The sequence below is a fragment of the Manis javanica genome, chromosome X (genome assembly GCF_040802235.1).
Source record: "Manis javanica isolate MJ-LG chromosome X, MJ_LKY, whole genome shotgun sequence".
NCBI lineage: Eukaryota > Metazoa > Chordata > Mammalia > Pholidota > Manidae > Manis > Manis javanica.
In genome coordinates this window covers 42,022,723-42,043,253 of record NC_133174.1, presented here as the reverse complement: position 1 = coordinate 42,043,253, position 20,531 = coordinate 42,022,723, and the positions used below count along the sequence as shown (strand labels likewise).

The following is a 20,531-nucleotide window of genomic DNA, read 5'->3' as shown; positions in this document are numbered from 1 at the left end:
AGGAAGCAAGAGGAAGCTTTGCCCTGACCTGCTGAACACATTCAAGTCATCCCACCATTTTAGGCCCCTCTAACAATGTTATGCTGGGTCTTACCTTCTTTGAAGCCTCATGTATCATTCTAAGACATGCTCTGAGTAGCCCTGCCCACTGCCCCACTACCGGCCACTGAATGCCCTGTCTTTCTAGGGTTCTGTTCTAATTCTAGTCCCTTAGCCACACCCCTTCCCAGCCCCTGTGGAGCCCTGTCCTCAGATCCCCAGGAGGCCCGAATAGGACCCCCATACGTAACGGGGAGACTTCCCTCTAACCAACCTGCTTGTATTTTTCACACCCTGCTGTTTCTGTATTTCCTAGGCCTCAGCCCTAGCTGGAGAACCGGGAGACCGGCTAGGCTGCAAAGCCGGGAGGCGGGACGCTGGAGTAGCTCGTTCATTCATTTGTTTCCTTTAACCTCTCCCGGGATCCTCCCTGGGTCAGGGAGGGGCGGGAAGTGACAGAGTTGTGCGTAAAAGGTGGAAGGGTGGGCAGCGCCCAAGATGAAAGGCCCAGCGGACTGCTGCTGCCGCCTACCCCGGCTGAGAGGACCCTCCTCCCAGCCCCGAGGCACAGCGAAGAGTGAGAGACTCCCAGCTCTGCAACTGAGCTCAGGAAAGGGATTATCTAACCGGAGAGTGAAAAATGGGAGCCGGGGAAAGAAGGATTTAAGATGTATTTCTCAGCATTTAGAGGGCTAGACAGCTGGGCCTGTAAAGGAAGGGGAGAGTGCGGAGAAGAGTATCTCGGAACATGACCAGTGACTTTAACTTCCTCCCTCTAAATCAAATCATCCTGGCTCTGAAAGGGAATGAGAGCATGGGGTGTTGGGGGCGTGTGTAAAATCTAGCTCTCTGACGAGGGCAAGGGAGCACCAGCTGGGGCTGCGATGGGGTCGGGGACCACTCTTGAAGTATTCATCCCGGGAAAAGAGACAGGGTAACATCACCAGTGGGGACGAAGCCAAGTGGATTTAATCGCTCCGCCAAATAAACATCCAAGATAAAGCAACACGAAGCACCAATACAAGTACTCTAGAGCACCACTCCTTCAGTCAGGTCACTACTTCCAAGTGCCCCCTCCTCCACTACAGAACCCTCAAGCCCTAGAACGTTCCATGAGAGGTCACCTAGCACCTCGGGTTCTGGAGCTTTGCCTTCTGAGATCCCACCCCCGCTCGCTGCAGGAGGGCCGGGGAGCTTTCCCGCCTGGTACTTCTGGGCTGCGTACCCCTCATCTCTAGGCAGGGGGCGCCTTGGCCCGGGAAAGATTTAGGGCCCAGGGGCGGTCCCTGCAGGGAGCGCTCCTCCCATGCCGGTGTCAGGTTTACGGAACACAGCTCCCAGGGACGCGCGGGGAACTGACGGCCGCGAGGATTCCATTCGGCTGACCCTGTCCGGCTTTTAACCTGTCCGGGCGCGCCATGTTCGCTCGTGGGTCCCGGAGGCGCCGCTCCGGGCGCGCGGTGAGGAGACTTAGGGCAGCGGTGGGGGGCAGAGGTAAACTGAGGCCCAAAAGAGAGGGCAAGGGATAAGGATAGCGAAGAGGCATTACACAGAGGGTCTGAGAATCCCCATCCCAGGATTACCAGAGCGGAGGGGCTGGGGCTGTTGGAAGAAGCGACCTGGTGTGCGCCCCTCTCCTGTGAATTATGGGAGGCCATTCTGAGGGCCGAAAGATTGGATACTGGGGTCCTGGATTGAGCAGGGACTTCCCCCTGAACCTTGGCAGGTGAACTGAGGAGTGAGGTCCTACACTCCTGGGGTGTCAGAATACTAACGTCGAGGGATTGGGATTTGGGGGGAAAGGGCTTCCAGGCTCTCACTTGAGCCAGGGAGCTTGTGACTCCCTAGGTAGTTGTGTGTCTTTCTTCCTTTGGAGAGGGTCTCTAGGTGGGGTCTGGGTTTGGTGATCCAGAGAAGTGAATAACCCTAGGATATGAAAGGTAAACGCCAAGGCTTCTTGGGGGTTTCTGAATAGATCAGGGCCTCCTGAGATCCTGTAAAAGGATCCTCAGTTCCTTGGATATGAAAAGGTGAAGCCAAGGTTTGGGGGAGGGACTTTTGAGCTTCTGAAAAGAGGGGAAGGGTTCATGTGGGGATCTCAGGTAAGGATGGGGTCTCAGGCTTCTATGCTGGGGAATTGGAGTGCTACTGGCCTTGTGGGTGGAGAAGGGGCAAAGATGAGGCCTGGGAGGGACGCCCAGGTTAGGGACCCTGTGCTCTAGTGGGGAGAAGTTCTGAGGGAGGTGTTTGAGGCCTGGAGGACTCAGAGGCTGGTGGGAGGTGTCCGAGGCTGGCCTGGGTAGGAGAATTCCATGAAAAGGGGGCAGATAGGGAAGTGGCCTCAACTGCCCCGCCTCTACTTCGGTTGTGTCCCCCTCCCCCGCTCTCCTGGTGCTGTCCCAGCCTGCCCAGCACTGCACTGGTGGGACAGGTCCCAGCATGCAGTCGCGGGCCTTGGGGTGGAGAGGCAAGCGATGATTTCTCCCTCTCCACCCCCACGCCTCGCTGGGTCCCATGTCTGCCCCACCCCTACCCTGCCCACTACAGCCTCCAGAGTCAGAGGACCCAGACCGTGGCCAGCCCTGCAATTCCTGCAGGGAGCAGTGCCCTGGCTTCCTGCTGCATGGCTGGAGGTAGGTGACCATCCCAGGGTCCTCACTATTGTGGGAGTTCTGCCCTCAGGGGAGCTCCCAGAGGCTTAGACCATGCCCCTAGCCTTGAGCCCTGTCTACTGAAGGAGCTGTTGTAGAAAGAGCCTCTTGCTGACTCAGAGTCCCTCCCCTGACTCATTCCCAATTGTCCCATTACCAGGAGAGCTCCACCCACTACACAGCCATGCCCCCAGTAGTGCCACACACACACACACACACACTTGCCATCCACCAGGAGAGCTCCACCCACTACACAGCCATGCCCCCAGTAGTGCCACACACACACACACACTTGCCATCCCTAGGGAGATCCTTGTTCTGGGCTCTGAGAACCACCCACTGACCTCCAGCCTAGCTCCTAGGCTCAGAACTCTTGTACCAAACCCAGTGCCCTGTCCTCCTACTACAGCCCCAAAACATCTCAAAAAATACCATAGTGAGCCCACAGCAAGCAGACTCAGGCCCTACCCACAGGCTCAGTATCCCACCCGCCCTTAAGTTCAGAACCTCAGCCCAGGCTAGAGCCTGCCTCCAGGGAAATCCCCCCCACCCTCAATCAATGTCCAGAGCCAGTTCTGAGGGGAAGCCTCTAGACTTACAACTCCAGTCTCAGACTCAGGGTCCAGCCCCAATTCTGGCCCACTGTGGGAAACCCTGATATAAGTTCCAGAAATGAAAGTCAGGATGGCCTTGACACTCCACAGCCACCCCCCAGCTCACAGCCATACCCTCCACCCCATCTCACAGCTTGCACCCCACAGCCTCACCCCCTCTCAGCCCTGCCCCTAGGCCCAGAGTCCTGTCCCAGCTGAGAATCCTTTGGTGTTGATAATCTGCACGTCCCTGTCCCTTAGTTGGACTTCCTAGAGCTACTGAAGGGTCCAAGTAGACCACCCCTTAGAAAATGACCCTGTCTCGGTCCCCTCAGAAAGATCTGCCAACATTGCAAATGCCCTCGGGAGGAGCATGCTGTGCACGCAGTGCCTGTGGACCTGGAACGCATCATGTGTCGGCTAATTTCAGACTTCCAGCGCCACTCCATCTCTGATGACGACTCAGGCTGTGCCTCGGAGGAGTATGCCTGGGTGCCCCCTGGTCTCAAGCCTGAGCAGGTGGCCAGAGGCTTCCACCTACGCTTGCTCTCCAATGGGTGCACACACACACACACATATGGGGACCCATTTCTGGGGCAAGGCTTAGGGTGTATGGTCTGTGTGTGTCCTTCTGACCGCTCTGTGATCTAGGGGTGGTGAGCCCCCCAAAACTCACAGGGAACCCTGAGTGATCACTGGGTAGATTCCTCAGGACCTGTTCACCCCACTCCTATTCTACCCATTACCTCAGGACTTATTCCAGCACTTCATTCACCACATCTCCATTGACTGATTAATTCAACAAATAGTTACTGAGCATCTACTGTGTGTCAGACACTGTTCTAGACACTAGGGACACAGCAATGAACAAAATGCACAAAAAAATATGCACAAAACCACATGGAGGTTAGATTCCCTAAGGGAGCAAAAGCCAATAAGTTAACCTTTAAAAATATGTCAGATGGTGTAAGAGCTATAGAATAAAAAATGCAGGGAAGGGGAGTGGAGAGGGATGTTACATTGTAAATAGGATGCCCAGGTCGGCCTCTGTGATAATATGATGTTTGAGCTTCCCCAAGGAGGTAAAGAAGGCAGCCCTGCAGATATCCAAGGTTAGAGCCATCCAGGCAAAGGGAATAGCTAATGCAAAGGCCCTGAGGTAGGAAGGTGCTTGGCATATGTGAGGAACAGTGAGACCTGTGTGGCTGGACCAGAGTGAGCAACAGGGAGAGTGGCTGGAGGTGAGCTCAGAGAGGTGGTGTAGCCATGGAGAGGACTTTGACTTCTACTGTGAATGAGTAAGAAGCCACAAAGGCTCGTGAGTAGAGAAGGGATGTGATTTGTCTTAGGATTTAATAGGATCTCTCTGGCTGCTGAGTGTAAAACACTGTAGGCATAAGGGCCAAAGCAGGAACCAGTGAGCAGGGAGGTGACTGCAATAGTCCTGGTGACTGATGATGGTACTGGCAGTGGAGGGGAGCAGTGGTCAGATTCTGGATGTATTTTGAAAATAGAGTTGTGAGAATTTGCTTGTGGGTGTGAGAGAGAGGATTTGAAGATGACCCCAAGGATGGATGGATACGCTGATATGAGGCAGGCTGAGTCAGGAGCAAGGTGAGGAGCAATAGCCATCTGGAGTCTGAGATGACTGTTAGACATCTGAGTGGCCATGTTGCCTGGAACTCAAGGGAGAGGTCACAGGGCTAGAGGTATGCACTTGTGAGACATTAGCCATGAGATGATATTTATAGCCATGGGCTTGGATGTGATTTTCCAAAAGAGTGAATGTAGACAGGCCAGAGGACCAAGGACTGAACCTGAGGACCTCCCACATTTAGGGGTTGGCTAATTGAGGAGGAACCAAAAGAGGGACAGAGAAGGGGCAGCCAATAAAGGTAGGAAGAAGTCCAGGACCATGTGATGTTCTGAAAGCCAAGTGACCAAAGTGTTTCCAGGAAAAGGGAGTGATCAGCTGTGTACAGTGCTACTGATGGGTCAAGTTAGATGAGGATCGAGACCCAAACAATGATTTTAACAATGTGGATATTATCAATGACCAAAACAGGAACCACTTTGGAGGAGGGACAGATGCATCGGGGAAGACTGACTGGAGTGGGGTCTCTAGAGAAAGAGAGGAGAGAAAGCAGAGACAAGTGCACATAATTCTTTTGAGGAATTTTGCCATCAAGGGAAGGATAAAAGTGGAATCAAGACATGAGGGAACTCTCAACGTGTTTGGAAAGTGACAGGAATGATCCCACCTGTGGAAAAGAGAGATGGAGGTAGTCAGTCAAAGCTCCCTTCTGATGACTTTAATTTTCTCAGAGAAGTAGGCACCCACCATCCCACTGCATCCCAACTCACCCCTCATCTCAATTGTTTCTCCCCATCCCACCCTGTCCTCCCAGGTATACCAATTTTTCAGCTGCCTCCCAGAGGACAAGGTTCCCTATGTCAACAGTCCTGGGGAGAAATACAGGATCAAACAGTTGCTGCACCAGCTGCCCCCACATGACAGTGAGGTGAGAAGAGGGAAGACAGGAATGGCATGCCACATAGGGGGCACAGCCTGGGCAAACGCTGGGCAGTTGGAAAAAAGTGTGCAGGGTCAGAGAAGGAAAGCGGTGCTGATCTGAGGTGAAAGGTCTGGACAGGCAAGGGTAATCAGGGGATATTCCTTGGCAAAACCACAGCCAGGCCTTGGGAGCAGAGGTAAGGGGTGGGTATTTTGAGCAGAAGCACCATCTATACAAAGGCCCAGAAGTAAATTTTTTGAGCATGGATGAAACCTGGAAGAGGGGCCAGGGGCAGGCATCAGGGGAGGAGCCTGGTAGATCCCCATTACCCCAGGCACAATACTGCACGGCACTGGAAGAGGAAGAGAAGAAAGAGCTCCGAGCCTTCAGTCAGCAGAGGAAGCGGGAGAATCTGGGGCGTGGCACTGTGCGCATCTTCCCGGTGACCATCACTGGGGCCATCTGTGAGGAGGTGAGCCAGGGAGGGCTTCAGTGAGTGTGCAGTGCCTTTGCACCAAGCTCTGGGGTGCTGGGTCCATTTCCCAGGCCTGCCATTTAAGTCCTTGGGGTTCACCTCTAGTGACCCTCTGGTGGATGGGGTCTTTTCCTCACATCCCACTGTTAGGCAGGGACCATCTCTGAGGCCAGCCTGGCCAGTGAGATATATCCGTAGGGCCCCCTGTTGGTTGGGGCCTGTCCCTCAGATCCCACTGTGGAATGTGGTTTGTCTCTAAAAAGGCCCTAATGGACCTCCTCTATTAGTTTCCTCCCCTCCACATAGTGGATGTCGGGTGTGGGCTGTCTCTTTGGTCCTCTTGTGGTCAAGACATACCCTTAGGAACCAACCCACAGTGACAGGTCCTGCCTCTGGTTCCCCCCTGGTGGGTGGAGCCTGACATTAGATCCTAATGTTAGGATCTAAGGTGAGGTCTATCATTAAGGTCCCCCACTGGACCAGGCCTGTCTCTATAGTTTCCCCAACCACCTAAGGGGAAGAGCTGCTTTTAAGGTGAGGAGGACCTGTCTCTATGGTTTCAGCCAGAATCAGGTCAGTCTCTAAGGTGCCTCCCTGCCCAGGAGACAGGGCCTGTCTCAGTTACCCCATGGGTGGGACCAGTCACAAAGGTCTGCCAGGGGGAAAGCCCAAGTGGGACACACCTTGGCTGACCCCCATCCATCTGACCATGTCGGTGATGGCGACGGTGTCTGTCATTTGGCAGTGTGGAAAGCAGATTGGAGGTGGGGACATCGCAGTGTTTGCCAGCCGCGCAGGCCTAGGCACCTGCTGGCATCCACAGTGCTTTGTGTGCTCCACGTGCCGGGAGCTGCTGGTGGACCTCATCTACTTCTACCATGCTGGGAAGGTCTACTGTGGTCGCCACCATGCTGAACGCCTGCGCCCACGCTGCCAAGCTTGTGACGAGGTTCGTGCCTCTCTGCACAGGGGTGGGAATGGAGGGTGGGCAGGGCTGGAACAGGCCTTTCTGACAGCCACAGATGGCCTGCCTACCCCCAGATCATCTTCTCCCCTGAGTGCACAGAGGCTGAGGGCCGGCATTGGCACATGGATCACTTCTGCTGCTTCGAGTGTGAGGCATCACTAGGAGGTCAGCGCTATGTCATGCATCAGAGCCGCCCCCACTGCCTCGCCTGCTACGAGGCCCGCCACGCGGAGTACTGTGATGGCTGTGGGGAGCATATCGGTAGGTGAACATGGAACTGGATAGACGAATGGATGAACAGCTGGGCCACAGCCTTCCCCCAGGATTCCTTGTTTCCTCCAGGCCCCATCCCGTTATACCCCATACTCTTTTAAGTCTAGCCTCAGCACAAAAGCCCTATACTCTTAACTCCAAGTCCCGTCACCAGTACCCCCATTACACTATACTTTCTAAGCCCCACCTATACAACACTGGGTACCACTACACACCTAGGCCCACCTCCATTGTGCCCTCTAATTCCCAGCCCCCAGAGCTATCCTCCTACCCTCTCACCTAGCCTCTCCTCCCCAAGCCATGTCCTGTTCTTCAAGACTCCTCCAGCCTCTGAGCATCCTACCTTCTAAGCCACACCCTACCCTCTAAGACCCACTCCTTTCCCATCAAGGCCACACCCCTACCTTCTACACCCTGGCCACACCACCCTCTTCTTCAAGTCCACCTTCCACACTTCTTCCACCAGGCACCACATCTTAATGTCTAAGCCTGACCCATATCTAAGAGTCCAATGCCCATCCCCACCCTGGGAAAGAAAGGAAGAGGGAGGAAGACATATTTATCAGCCAATTTCCAGGACAGAATTAAGATGAGGAACCCTGGGTGAGGACCAAACTTTGGGTGTCCTGCTTTCTCCAGAGAAGGGCCCCATTCTGGAGAGGTGGGGGGAGAGAGCACCTCCAAATACCCTCCTTCAGATTCCCTGCTTCTTCCCAGGAATGTGGGGTGGGGATAGGCCTGGAGGCTCTGCCTCAGTTTTCCTCCTCCCGTCGGTCCCTGCAGGCCTGGACCAGGGCCAAATGGCTTATGAGGGCCAGCACTGGCACGCCTCAGACCGCTGCTTCTGCTGTAGTTGCTGCGGGAGAGCCCTGCTGGGCCGCCCCTTCCTGCCACGCCATGGCCGAATCTTCTGCTCGCGAGCCTGCAGCCTGGGGTCGGAGCCCACGGCTCCGGGACCCGGCCGCCATAGCTGGAGCGCAGTCACGGTCTCCGCCCCTTTCACAGCTTCCACAGCCGCTTTCTCCGCTGTGGAGGGGGCATCCGACACAGCCACAAAGGGCACCAGCACCGAGCCAGCGCCTGGTGAGCTAGCCCGTCAGCCACACGCAGCCACTCCACGCCCCTCCCTTCGCTCCCCGCCTCAACCCTGGCCGCTCTTCCTGACTCGCCTAGGCCCTTCACCTGGCCCGGGATCCCTGGCCACGTCCCCATCTCAGCACTGGCTTCGTCCCCAAACCATTCCAGGCCTCATCTCCAGACCAAACCACATCCTCTCCTGAACACTGGTTCAACCTCCCTTCTGTACAGGGCCTGTCCCCTACCTCAAACTTGTCCCTGCTTGAGCCCAAGTTCCTCCTTTCCTCCAAACCCTTGACCCTCCACCTTTGGTGCCCAGGCCCTGCCCCCATTCTAAGGCAAACCTCGTCTGCGGGAGCCTATGCCACGCCCCCTCCCACTAGAAACCGCGCTCCACACACCAAACAAGTCCTGCTCCTGTGTTCCCACCTCCTCCGCTCCACCCACAGACTGCTCCAGGCCTCACATTTCCCGGACTCCCCTACCTCGCTGCCCCTGTCTGACCCATGCCCCCACCTTTCCAGTCCTGATGGGGAAAAGAAAGAGAAGGTTCTTCCATAGGCTTTCTCTAGGGGGTGCAGATACAGGGAGTTGCTCCATCTCTCTTTCCAGCTGCAAGCCCCGAGGAGCCCGCCCATTTTCTGAGAGGGGCCCCGCACCGCCACTCCATGCCCGAGTTGGGGCTCCGTAGCGCCCCCGAGACACTCCCCGGGCCCCCCGGCCTGCCAGACCCGCGCCCGGAAGATGGTACTTTTGGTCGCCAGAGTGCCCCGCGCGTCAGCTTCCGCGACCCGCTGGTGTCTGAGGGTGGGCCGCGGCGGACCATGAGTGCGCCCCCAGCCCAGCGCCGCAGGCCGCGAAGTCCCCCACCCAGGGCCCCCACCCGTCGCCGCCACCACCATCACCGCCGCCACTCTGCCAGACGTCGCCATCAGTGTGATTTGGGATCGGGGTCGGACTCGGGATCTTGTTCCAGCTCGCCCTCTAGCCCAAGTTCCGAGTCCTCAGAGGAGGACGGCTTCTTCCTAGGGGAACGCATCCCGCTGCCCCCGCACCTGTGCAGGCCCGTGCCTGCTCGTGACACTCCAACTGAGACCCCCAACTCTCCATCTCTGCAGCTCCCCATGAACTCGCGCCCAGGGATGCCTCGCCAAGCCAGAGATAAGAACTGTATCGTGGCTTGAGGGTGAGGCAGTACTGGGTGGGGGCTGTATTCTCAAGTCAGTGCACATGATGACCCACCCACCCCAACCTAAGTCATAAATCCCCTTCCTTCCTCCCTCCTTCATGTGTTTGCATTATTGAAGTAATTTAACATTTGTTGTAAAACAGGCCTGACTTCTTTACCTCCTTGCTCCAACTGCCTCCTCCCAAATTTTCCCCTCCCAACGCTTGAGATTCATCCACATTTGATCAAAGGATTAATTTATTCATTCTCATGTGTGCTAACAATCTGTTTATTATTATTTATCCCCCCCACAGAACCATCCCACACTGAGGTTATTTGGAATAGATCACAACCTGGGGCCTGGAGTCTTGAAATCTGAGGTGCTCTCCTCCCTCATTTTGTGGCTTAGGTGGGGGCATATCCAGGCAGAACTAGTGTCTCCCTTTGGACACTAGAAGAAAGAGGGACCCAGGCACACCCATAAAGGTGACCACACACAGGAAGGTTGATTGGCAGGCTGGAACACAAATGCTCCCAATAAAGGCACTTTTACCTTAATAAGGGGCTGGGAGTTGGCTGGGCGTGTGTTGGGAGCAGGGAAGAGTTATTTCAAAGGAGGTGTTTCTTGCAGGTTGCAGAGAGAAATGAAGGGAGTTCACCTACACTGGGCCATCTGCAGGATCTGTAAGTGAGGAAAAGAGAGGAAGCATTGGCTGGGTCCATATGCCCATTTCACAGACAAGAATACTGAAGCTTATGGTACTTACTGGCACTAAAGCCTTAAGTATTAGTAAGGGACAGAGTTGGCATTCATGCCCTTGGGAGACCCATATCCTTTCCTCAGTCTCCTCAGCAACAACCCCCACCCCCAACACACACAAACACTTACCAGTAGGGGCTGCTGTATGTCTTTGCTGCCTCAAAGGGAATGTGATGTAGGCATCATAGCCAAAGAGGCAGGTAGCAATTAGGCCCAGAACCTGGGTGGGGGGGGGTTGGATTAGGTTGGCCAGCCTTCCCAGCCTCTTCCCTCATTGTATATACCACCTCCAGTGACTGCCCTATGTAGGGATGGTGACTAAAGCCCCAAGCTTGGAGGCCAGAGATTCGCCAGGGAAAGACCAGGCCTCTGGACTCTCCTCCCAGTACCTCTCAACACAGGAAAGCCACATTGGCCCCTCATGTCAAGCACCATTCACACTGTACATCTGAGACAAAGTTCTAGCAGATGGTAGTCTAGTGTGTTGACAAAGGGGCCGTCTCTTTGGGCTTCCCACAAAAGATCAAGGGATAGCCCTTTAACAGCTAATGATGATCTTGGGCGAGAAAACAGCATAGGCCAGACTTTCCTGCAGACCCTGAGGACAAGTGTGGCCTGCTCTGGGCCACACACTTTCTGCCAGACACAGAGGCAGAAATGGCCCCTGGATCCTCAAACCCCTCTCTCTGCTTCGGAGCTGCCTCCATAGCCTTTACCCCTGCAGTGATTCTGGAGTGGTTTCCTTTCTCAACAAGGACAACAATGGAGGTGATCAGGTAGAGGATGGCCGCTATGAGGGTTCGGAAGAAATCCTGTGAGGTGTAGAGAGAAGAGGGAAGTCAGCATCCAGAGTTCCCGAGACAATCCCAACTGGCCTAGGCCCCTCCCTAGCCTCCTCCTTTCCACCCCTTCTCACACTCCAAGGCCAGTTGATGATCTGTATCTTGGTGTGCAGGCCACACATGTAGATGACAAAGAAGACAACAGCAAGGATCATCTCAACCACTGATAGGGAGGAGTATGCTGGTGTTGAGGCACTGAAGCAGATCAGAATCACCAGGCACAGTATCTGGAGGGATGACAAGGGAAAAGACGCCCTGCTTGATCAGCTCCCAGGACTGAAGGGATAGGTTTAAATTGGGGGTTTCAAATTCAGATGCCTACTGGGCTAGGAGGGTGATGGTACTGGCTAAATGCTTTATTGTGTGCTCACTGAGTTCCAAATACTGCTCCAAGAGCTGTACAAGTATTACCTCAGTCATCACAACAACCTATTGAGCTGGGTACTATTGTAAGTACCTTTATTTTATAGATGAGAAAAGGGAGGCACAGGGGAGGTTTGGTGACTTGCTCAGGATCACCTAGCTAGTAATAGGAAAATGTTGGGTCCCTCAGTTTCCTCCCTTTTTCCTTCCTGGATAGGGGCAGGCTGCAGGAAGGGGCGCCACCAGGTGTTTTGTGAACACTGCTGGCGCCAGCTTCTGGGCCTTGACGGGGCAGGACGTGCGGTTCCCCAGGCAATCTCTTTGGGAAGCAGTAAGAGACTGGAGGGGCAGGGCTGGCTCCGTTAAAGGTGTCGCACGTCTTTTACGAGTGACTTAAAGGGGGTGCCCACTTTGAGGGGGGCGGGAAATCCAGGCCTCCCAGAGGCCCAAATAGCTAAGGACCTCCTCCCCCACCACAGAGGGTGAGGAAGAACTGGCCAAGGGCGGGGCGCCTACCCTGTCTGACAAGCGCTCGCCGCCGCACCCAACAGGCCCCGCCTCTGGGCGCGCCGCCAGCCCGCCCATCCGCCAGCCAGGGCCCAGGCCTCACCACGCCCTGCCATCCGGGACCCCCAACCATCCCCTGGGACCCTTTCGATGAATCCACGAGGTCTTCCTCCATTGGTCCCCCCACATTTGCTATGGACCCCTAGCTGCACCCCGTGGCCCAGCAGCTCCCGACCACTTTTCCAAACCCCACTGACTCTCCCTACGCCCCTGGTTTCTGGCCTCTGCCACTATCTCATCTACCCGCGCCCCACTGCCGAACGCCCCCAGCCCCGCGCCTGCCGAACGCGGGGTTGCCCGGCTGCCCGCCCGGCCTTTGCCCACCCTACTGTCGCCGGACGCTCACAATCTCAGCCAACAGGAGAATTCCCTTTCGGGCTTTCGCGAAGTTGGTGCAAGCGGCCCAGCAACCGGGGGCCGAGAGGCGCTCGGAATCCGCCATGGCGTGGGCCGGAGTCCCTAGGGGCGCGGAGGATCTGCTTGGTCGCTCGCTCACGGGTACGAGGACGCTGCACTCCCAAGCTTCTTGCCCGCCGTCTGGCAGGGAAGGGGGCTCCGGGGCGAAGGAGGGAGTGAATCACCTCGCGGAGCAGAAGCGGGCGGGCCGGAGGGGGCCGGGCCAGGTGGCTGCCGCCCCGGAAGCCCCCTCCCCCCCGCCCGCCGAGGATAATCCCCGCCTGGCGCACAGCCCCCGGGGCGACCCATCTCAGGGGACGCCAGCTTTTGAGGCTTGGCAGTGCGGGGTACCATGTGCGGTAATGAGACTCTGCGCTTTTAGAACACAAATGCTTCTGGAGCTGCCTCAATTTAGAACCGCGGGCATCTGGCTTTGGGAGGGAATGGTTCCGTTTCCTTAGCAGTAAAAAAGGCTGAGACCATGGGTGAACCCTGGTATGCCTCCAGAATTCGGAATACTAAGGATTTTAGAAAGTTTTCCCGGTGCATATGCGATATATTACCTAACACTCTCAGCGTGGCCTGAGGCTGCCCCATTGAAAAACAACCAAAAACCTTAATATTTGCCCAACGAAAGGTGTGGATGTTCCCAATAAGTGGAATAAACCAGGACTGAACTTCTTTTCTTGTCAAGTCAGGTCAGGTTGTGTAACCAAAGTTTCCCAACTTGTGGAAAAACTGTCAGTTTCCAGGGCTTTTTGGACTTCGAAACTGTGGATAAATGATTGTGGACCATAGAATAAGCCTCTCAGTAGCAGTGATGGGGATGAGAACTTGCCGGTATATAGGCTGAGAGAGAACAGGGCCTGGTGAGCATCAAGCTGCTCAGCAAATGGGGGCCGACATTATTAATAGTGTCAGAGCCCAGGGTCTGATTCTCTGTTCTGTAATTCTAGGGAAGTCCTGGCCCTCAGTGCTGGGCCTGTTTCCTGTTCTAAGGAGAGGGGCTGTCAGCCCCAGCTCTAGATGAAGAATGGGGAAAGAGCATAGGTTTATTTATTGCTGGGAGCCTATCAAGATGAAGGGAAGGCTCCTGGAGTGCCAGGCTGGGTGGCAAGCCTGGTGACATTTGAAGAGTGTGTTATCCTGAGCAAGTAATTTCTCCTGACTCAGCCTCTGTTTCTGCATCTGAGACATGCACCTGCTCACAGGAACTAGGATCTCTCTCAGATGTACTAAGGGGCACACTCTGCAGGCTGGACGTTGGTTTTATTCTCACCTCATTTGAGGAGAGTAGAGTCGTGGCTAGAAGGTTAGGATGGTTCAACCTAAAGGCCTGCCTATTCTCCCAAGTAAGGAGCTCCTCCCCAGTGCTGAGTGTGTTTTCCAGCACTTCGAGGACATGCCTGAGTTGCTAGAACAAAACAAATTGCTCTGGATCAGGACCTTTGCACCTGCTGTTCCCACTATTGTCGATGCCCTTCCCCCAGCTCTTCATACATATGGGTTGTGGTCATTCAGGTCCCAGCTCAAATGTTATGTCTTCAAAGAGACCAGCAGCCCACCATCCTTACTTCCTCCAACATAACCTCCTTTTGCTGTCTTCCTAACTCTCATATCTTTCTAAAATCATCTTTTATTTTTTCATTTTCTGGTCTTGTCTTTTCTGACATCTCTGTCCCCCACCCCACATCAGCTACACAAGGATAGAAATCTTTATGTTTTGTTCCCCCAGTGTCTCCCCAGTGCCTATCACAATGCAAGGTAAACAGTTGGGACTCAATCATTACTTGTCAGATGCAGGTGAGATTAAGAGGACAGGGCTGGGAATCAGGCCTTGATTACGTCTTGCTTCAATCTGCCTCCCTCAAGCTATTTGTACTCTCTGGGCCTCACTTCCCTCCTCTGTGAAATGGACATATCAGCATTGTTGAGTAGATGTACAACTAGATGAAAATAGATAGTCCAAGCAAAGCATGTAGGAGGGATAAAGCTAAGTAAATGGTGGCTGGGGTTACTATTATTAGTGTCCTGGGTGTGACTATGTTTATAGGACTGGGGATCTGGAGCCCTCTCTTGACTTCTGTAGAGACACACCTCCACCAGGCTGAGTCAGGAGCAGCTGGAAGCCCCAGAACACTCCCCCATAGTGTCTATAGCACTGACCACTCAAGGGACCACCTCATCACCTCTATACAGTAACTCCCAGCCTGACTTTGCAGTCCCTCACTCCTTCCTAGCGCCACCCTAGACACACTCCTGTCCTTTCCCTCTCCCTGCCTCCTCCCCATAGAAGTAAGAGTTGCTCATTTCCACCTGACCACAGCTTCCTTGGGCTGAGGGTGGGGGCAAGTGTTCAGGATGTGGTAACAGGGGAGGTGACTGGACATTTCTGTACTCAGCTAGTGCCTGCTTAAGAGCTACACTGGTTGGAATCCCACTGGCATATAAGCCTTGGCTTTGGAACTCTGTTCCAAGATGGAGGAAACTGGCCTCTCCCAGGACCAGGAATACCCAGCATGTGGTGTGTGCGCACAAGCCCAACCACTTCATCACCATCTATGGTACAGGGGGCGTGGCCCAAAGGCTCTAACAGCCTTTTTTAGCCCGGCCCACTGACTCACACCTTCCCCGCTCCGTCTCAGAGGGGGCTCCAGGGCCCCAGCCCGTGTGCCCTGAGGGTGGCAGTGTACGTGCCAGCTAAAAGCTGGCCAACCAGGAAGTAAGAGACCGCAGGCTCCCTGCGAAGGCTTAGTTCTAGTCTTACTATCCGGCTGTCAGCTGAGGGTCTGGTGATTCCGGGCTAGGGCTGTGGATATACAGGTGCATTTCCCCCACACAACAAGCCCATCTCTGCATTCCCCATCGCCATGCACAATTATCTGTGAGCCTTGCACTACTCCAAAAAGTGAAATGAATGAATGAAGAGAAAAGCAGGAGTTGGCAAAGAGAAATAACATAGGGAGGAAGCACCCTGGCTGAGAACTGGCAGAAGCAAAGACCACTCTAGATGTATGAAAGAAATAGGAAGTAAGCTTGTCAGTAGGTTACAAGAGGAGGCCCTCCTCGAAACCTGACAGACCCACCCCGTCGTCCTTTCCCGGTTGGACTTGGGAGCCCCACCCGGCCGAGAACACCTGGCAAGTCAAGACCGGACCGAACTATTTTATTACCTCCCCCGCCTGAAACAAAAAGCACAGGGCCAGGCTGTCGGGAAGGGCCGTTACCACTGATGCTGCTAGCAGAGTGCAGGTTGGCCGGCTGCACAGCAGGAGGGGGGACAAGGCCAAGTAGAAAGTCTCCCCCTATGTTACTGCGCGGTGGGCGGGGCGCGCCAGATTCAGGTTGAGCCTCACCAAGTGGTAACAGCTTTCTGATGCGTGCTCAGTGCCTCCGCCTTCCGGTTGCCATCTCCAGAGCGAGATGCGCGGTCCCCGGGACCCCTAAGGCCCGCGAGAGCCGTTCCTCGCTCGGAACCAGCCAGGGTCCTGGGGAACCCAGGGTTCCATTGTCAGGGCCCTCTGTGTGGTGCTCAGGAGAAGGAACCACGGGGCCTTCGGCAGCCCCCTCTGGGTGAGGCTTTGGGCTGCCCCGGGATCGAAGGTGCTGAAGTGGGTAAGCGCTGGCGCTGTGAGACTTCATTATCTCTGGTCCCCCAGGATCTGGGCTGCGATCTGAGGGTGGCAGGACTGCGGATTAGATTAGGATTGGGGTTAGGGTGGGGAACGGAGAGCATGACCCCTTGGCTGAGAGACTCCCAGGACGGCTGGAGACAGACTCTGCTCCTTAGAGAACTTCCTTTCAAGGCCTGGACACGCCCTCCAGGAACTGCCACCACCCCTCGGGACCTCCTTCCCGCCCCCCTATCCATTCCCGAGACCCCTCTTCTCCTGCATCAAGAACACGCCCCTTAGAAATAATTTCCCACAATCCCCGAAGGAAATCAAACCCTGACCTTGACCTCAAGACGCCAAACCTCTTCCATCTAGGACCCCAAACTCTCCACTTGTCAAACCTACTTCCCAACCCTTTCCCTTACGGACCACTTGTCTTTCAGCACCACACAGCCCTACCCTCTGGATCCCCATTCCATCCCCACCGTGCAGAGACCCACACTGCCTTCCCATCAGGACCACAACCCTTCCCTCTGAACACCTGTATTTACCACAGGCCCCTTCCCCCCTCTCCCTTGCCAGTACCTCGAATACCTCCCTTCAGAAATCGACCTTTATTTCTATCCTGGGACCCTTCCCTCCCCGCCCCCACTTTTGAGAACACTGATGTCTAACAGACACCGACCCCAGGACACTCCCCACAGAGATCACCAAACGCTTCCTATCTAGGACCCAGCCTCTCCACTCTGTGACCCACTCCTTCCCTTCACAGATCACTGACCCCATCCCCTGAGAAACCCACCATCTCGTTTCTTGGGCTCTCCCACTTCTTTAGGCTTGCCAGGGTGGGTCTCAAGAGGCCTGCTTAGCATGAGGTACAGCCGGGGGCCTCCTGCACGAATCTGCTCCACGACCTGGGCATGGGTGAGGCCCTGAGTTGACTTCGTTGATGTGGAGCACGAGGTCGCCAGCCTGCAAGAGTGCAAGAGGAGGGGTGCTGTGAGAAGGGCAAACGGAGAGCACCCCGACAAAGGCCAGGGACAGGGTTAGACTGTCGAACGGAGGATTGATTCCTTATGACTCACCTGCAAACGACCACAGCACTGTGCCGGCCTGTCCTTCAGCAGCCTGCGCACTGTCAAAGTAGCATCTCCAGCTACACCTCGACCTCCACTGAATGTGAAGCCAAAGCCTGTGGAACCTCGAACCAGTTCCACATAGAACAGACTAGAGGCCTGGGGTGGCTTTGAAGCATAACGGGCCTTACCCTGGGTCACTTCGGAAGACGCGGTATATGTACACATGGTCTCTGACTGACGATGCTGGAGTAAGGACACAAGTGTACATACATTGCCAGTCTAGAGGTAGTTAGCCTCGATTAGGAGGACGAGGTGGTACCTGAGGCTGGTGTTCCACCAAAGTGGCATTAGGAAGGCGAATGTCTGTGATCTCTATCTCAGCAGAATCCACCACGCTAACTGCTAAGGAGTAAAAGAGGCAGTCGGAGGGGTACTTAATAGAAATCTAGGAACATTTTCGCCTTATCTCATTTCCTTACCTTGAGAATGCAAACTCGCCCACATATTTAATAGGATCCGCCCACACGAATAACTGACATGATCACTCAATTCTTAATAATCCAGGGCCAGGCTATTTGAATAAGCCGCCGGACGCTCCTACCTCCCTCAACACGCAGAACCCGCCCCTCCAGTAACACCCTGAGGCCCACCAGGGAAGCCCACCCGGGATTCAGCTCCTGAACATTCCAGACCCGCCCTCTAATTAGCCTAGAAACCTCCAGTCAGTCCTCACAATTTCGAGCCCTGCCCCCTAGTACGTTTGTAGGCTCCAGCCGCCAGACTGGCACTCCAGGCCCGCCCCTTAGTCAAGTGCCCGCCCCGGCGCTCTGCAGGCCCCGCCTCCTCAGAAACGCCTTTCGACGCCCCGCCCACAGGGATGCCGACCCAGTCCGGCACTCACAACTCACGTGGCAACATTCACCTATTGCAAAGACCCGCCGGGTGTGTCATCTCCTTATAAGAAAATTCTAGGATACCCCCACGGCCCCGCCCACTCGATTCTCCCTCCGAGCCCCGCCCTCCCGAGCCACGACCATTGGGGGAGAAACCAACAATTACGGGTCCCCGTCAGAACCCAGCTCCACCCCCGCCCCCCGGGGAGGCCCCGCCCCCGACACGCACCCTCCTTGGAGCGCAGGCGCAATGTGGTGCCCGTCCTGCGTACCAGCGCCGCCACGTCGGCCGCAGCTCGCGCAGCCAGGGGACGTCAGTCCAGCCGTGCCAGGAGCTGCCGGGCCCTAGGGCCTGCGGGCTGGCGAGGGCCCCGGCCTGCGCGGGTGGGAAGAACAGATCAGCGCCCACTCTCAGCATCGGCAAACCCCCAGCTCCCTGACGCCCGAAGACGCCGAATGCCCGCCCCTCAAGATCTTCGGAGACCCCCGGACCACTCCCTCCCCCGGCAGTTCCGGAGGTGGCCGACTGTGCCCCTCATCTCCCGCCACCCCGGAAAGTCGCGCGTGGGCCCGTGCACCCCGTCGGCCCCCACGATATCCCAGGAGATAGCCATTGGCTCGCAATATTCCTGGACACCTCCGAACGCCTGTGAATAACCCTGGAGGTCCCCGACTGCCCCCTCAGAACCCCAGATTCCAAACTCTTCCCCCACAATGTCGAGAGGGACCCCAGTTCCCCCAGGTGTACCGACAGAATACGGTCTGCCCCACTGTGGCCCGGCACCCCCGATTCCCTTTCCAGATACCCTAGGCAACCCTGATGGCCCATGCAGCCTCACATTGCCCCTCCACACATCCCCAGAGGCCCCTGCTTAAATCCCCACAATTAAGTCACCACAGACCCTGAGGCCTAGGTGGTCCTAGTGACCCCCGGCAGACCCCTCCGGCACACCTCCCGGGAGACTCGTAAGAGCCCCCCGGGTCTGGTGTTCCGCCCCGCGGCGCACGTGCAGATAGGGGACCTCGAGCCCAGCCCGGGTCGCCGGGCCCCTGCCCCCGGTCGCCGCCGCCGCCGCCGCCGCTTGGGCTCCAGTGCTGCTTTGTTTGCCACCTGTCGGAAGGAAAAGCTGAGGAGCAGACAGGCGGAGCGAGGAGTGGCAGGGACGCGCCCACTCCCTCCCCGCCTCCCCCTACCTCCTCTGCTTCCCCTGGGGTCTGTGGCGCCCCCCGCGCGCGGCTCCATGACCCGTGGTCTGGAGGGTGGACGCACGGCCGCCAGCGACGTGTTTGGAGCTCTGGGTGCGCTCACCTGGCGGCCTGCCCGGGCCTCAACGCGGCTGAGGCGGGCCGGTCCCGTGCCCGGCGTCCCGACCCGCGCGGTGACCTACCTGGCGGCTGGCAAGCAGGCCTGGCTGCGGGAGCCAGCGCGAGCGCTTGGCCTCGCTGTCTCAGGCGCCTCTCTGTTCTCCCAGGACGCTGAGCTGGGGCTCTTCTGTCCACCCGGGGGATGTTATTTCAGGTGTGAGGAAAGGGAAGTCGAGGCCCAGAGAAGTGAAGGGCCCCACCTGAGCTCTGTCATCTAAGAACCGGGCATGCACATCCGGAGCCCAGGTTTCATCAGGGAACTCTGCCGCTTCCAACAGAGCTTTGCACATGGTAGGCGCTCAGTAAATGTGCAGTGAGTGTTCGCCTAAGCCGGTTCCTGCTGGGGAACTGAAAGAATCCGGTGAGCTGGGGAGGGGCTGCCTTTGGAGCCTTGAGGGCCATGACAGGGTTTGGGGCCCTGAGCCTGATAGGGTTGGGGGACTCAGAAGGCAGGGAAGGGCAGGTCCCCTTGAGAGTGGAAGGGGGGGTTCCTGGACTTGAAGAGGCTTTGAAGATACCTGGATGGGTGTGGGGTGCCAGACAATGAAAGAGGAGAAAGGAGGCCTGTGGTAGGTTTGAAAAGGGCGGTGGGAGTTGGGGGTGGGATCTAAGGGCACAGACCCCAGTGGAGGAGGGCTTGGGCACAGTGTTGCTGTAGTGGAAGGACGAATGGGGAGCAGTGAGAGACAGCCTGGGACCACCACTCTGTGGAGGAAGAAGCTGAGGGCAGGAGGTCTCAGACAACTTCCCAGGACCCCACAGCTCCCCGAACAACGACCTAGGTCTCAGGCAGCTTACCCCAACACTCACTTGGTCTCTGACTGTTTCACTATGGGCCCTGTTACACTCTGGCCTGTGCCCTGACGCCCATTCTGGCTCGCTGCGCAACCTCT

At 56.2% G+C, this 20,531-nt stretch overlaps 3 protein-coding genes across 5 annotated transcripts; 1 reads left to right on the top strand and 2 right to left on the bottom strand.

Moving 5' to 3' along the window:
- The first annotated feature begins 1,343 nt into the window (after positions 1-1,343).
- PRICKLE3 (prickle planar cell polarity protein 3) lies at positions 1,344-10,026 on the top strand. Of its 3 annotated transcripts, XM_017671700.3 has the most exons (9): positions 1,344-1,499; positions 2,587-2,672; positions 3,619-3,802; positions 5,692-5,805; positions 6,134-6,271; positions 7,020-7,223; positions 7,316-7,502; positions 8,298-8,597; positions 9,204-10,026. In XM_017671700.3, exons 1-9 carry the CDS (start codon positions 1,458-1,460, stop codon positions 9,773-9,775), a joined length of 1,827 nt encoding a protein of 608 aa, XP_017527189.3. In that variant the 5' UTR covers positions 1,344-1,457; the 3' UTR covers positions 9,776-10,026. The 3 variants fall into 3 exon arrangements, with proteins under 3 accessions (XP_017527189.3, XP_017527191.3, XP_017527192.3); XM_017671702.3 differs by lacking the exon at positions 8,298-8,597; XM_017671703.3 differs by lacking the exons at positions 1,344-1,499; positions 2,587-2,672 and having other exon boundaries at positions 3,619-5,565.
- An 8-nt stretch (positions 10,027-10,034) lies between these two features.
- On the bottom strand, positions 10,035-12,908 carry PLP2 (proteolipid protein 2). Its single transcript, XM_017671704.3, has 5 exons — positions 12,638-12,908; positions 11,436-11,588; positions 11,236-11,331; positions 10,649-10,739; positions 10,035-10,441 (listed from the first exon to the last, which is right to left on the bottom strand). The coding sequence occupies exons 1-5, from the start codon at positions 12,731-12,733 to the stop codon at positions 10,419-10,421; spliced, it is 459 nt and encodes a 152-aa protein (XP_017527193.1). The 5' UTR covers positions 12,734-12,908; the 3' UTR covers positions 10,035-10,418.
- Positions 12,909-15,838: 2,930 nt separating this feature from the next.
- Positions 15,839-19,546, bottom strand: MAGIX (MAGI family member, X-linked). Its single transcript, XM_036996400.2, is given in 7 exon segments — positions 15,839-16,361; positions 17,104-17,246; positions 17,248-17,273; positions 17,387-17,623; positions 17,700-17,782; positions 18,503-18,649; positions 19,468-19,546. Coding segments are annotated over 7 exon segments (975 nt in total). The 5' UTR covers positions 19,517-19,546; the 3' UTR covers positions 15,839-16,071.
- Between the last annotated feature and the right edge of the window lie 985 nt (positions 19,547-20,531).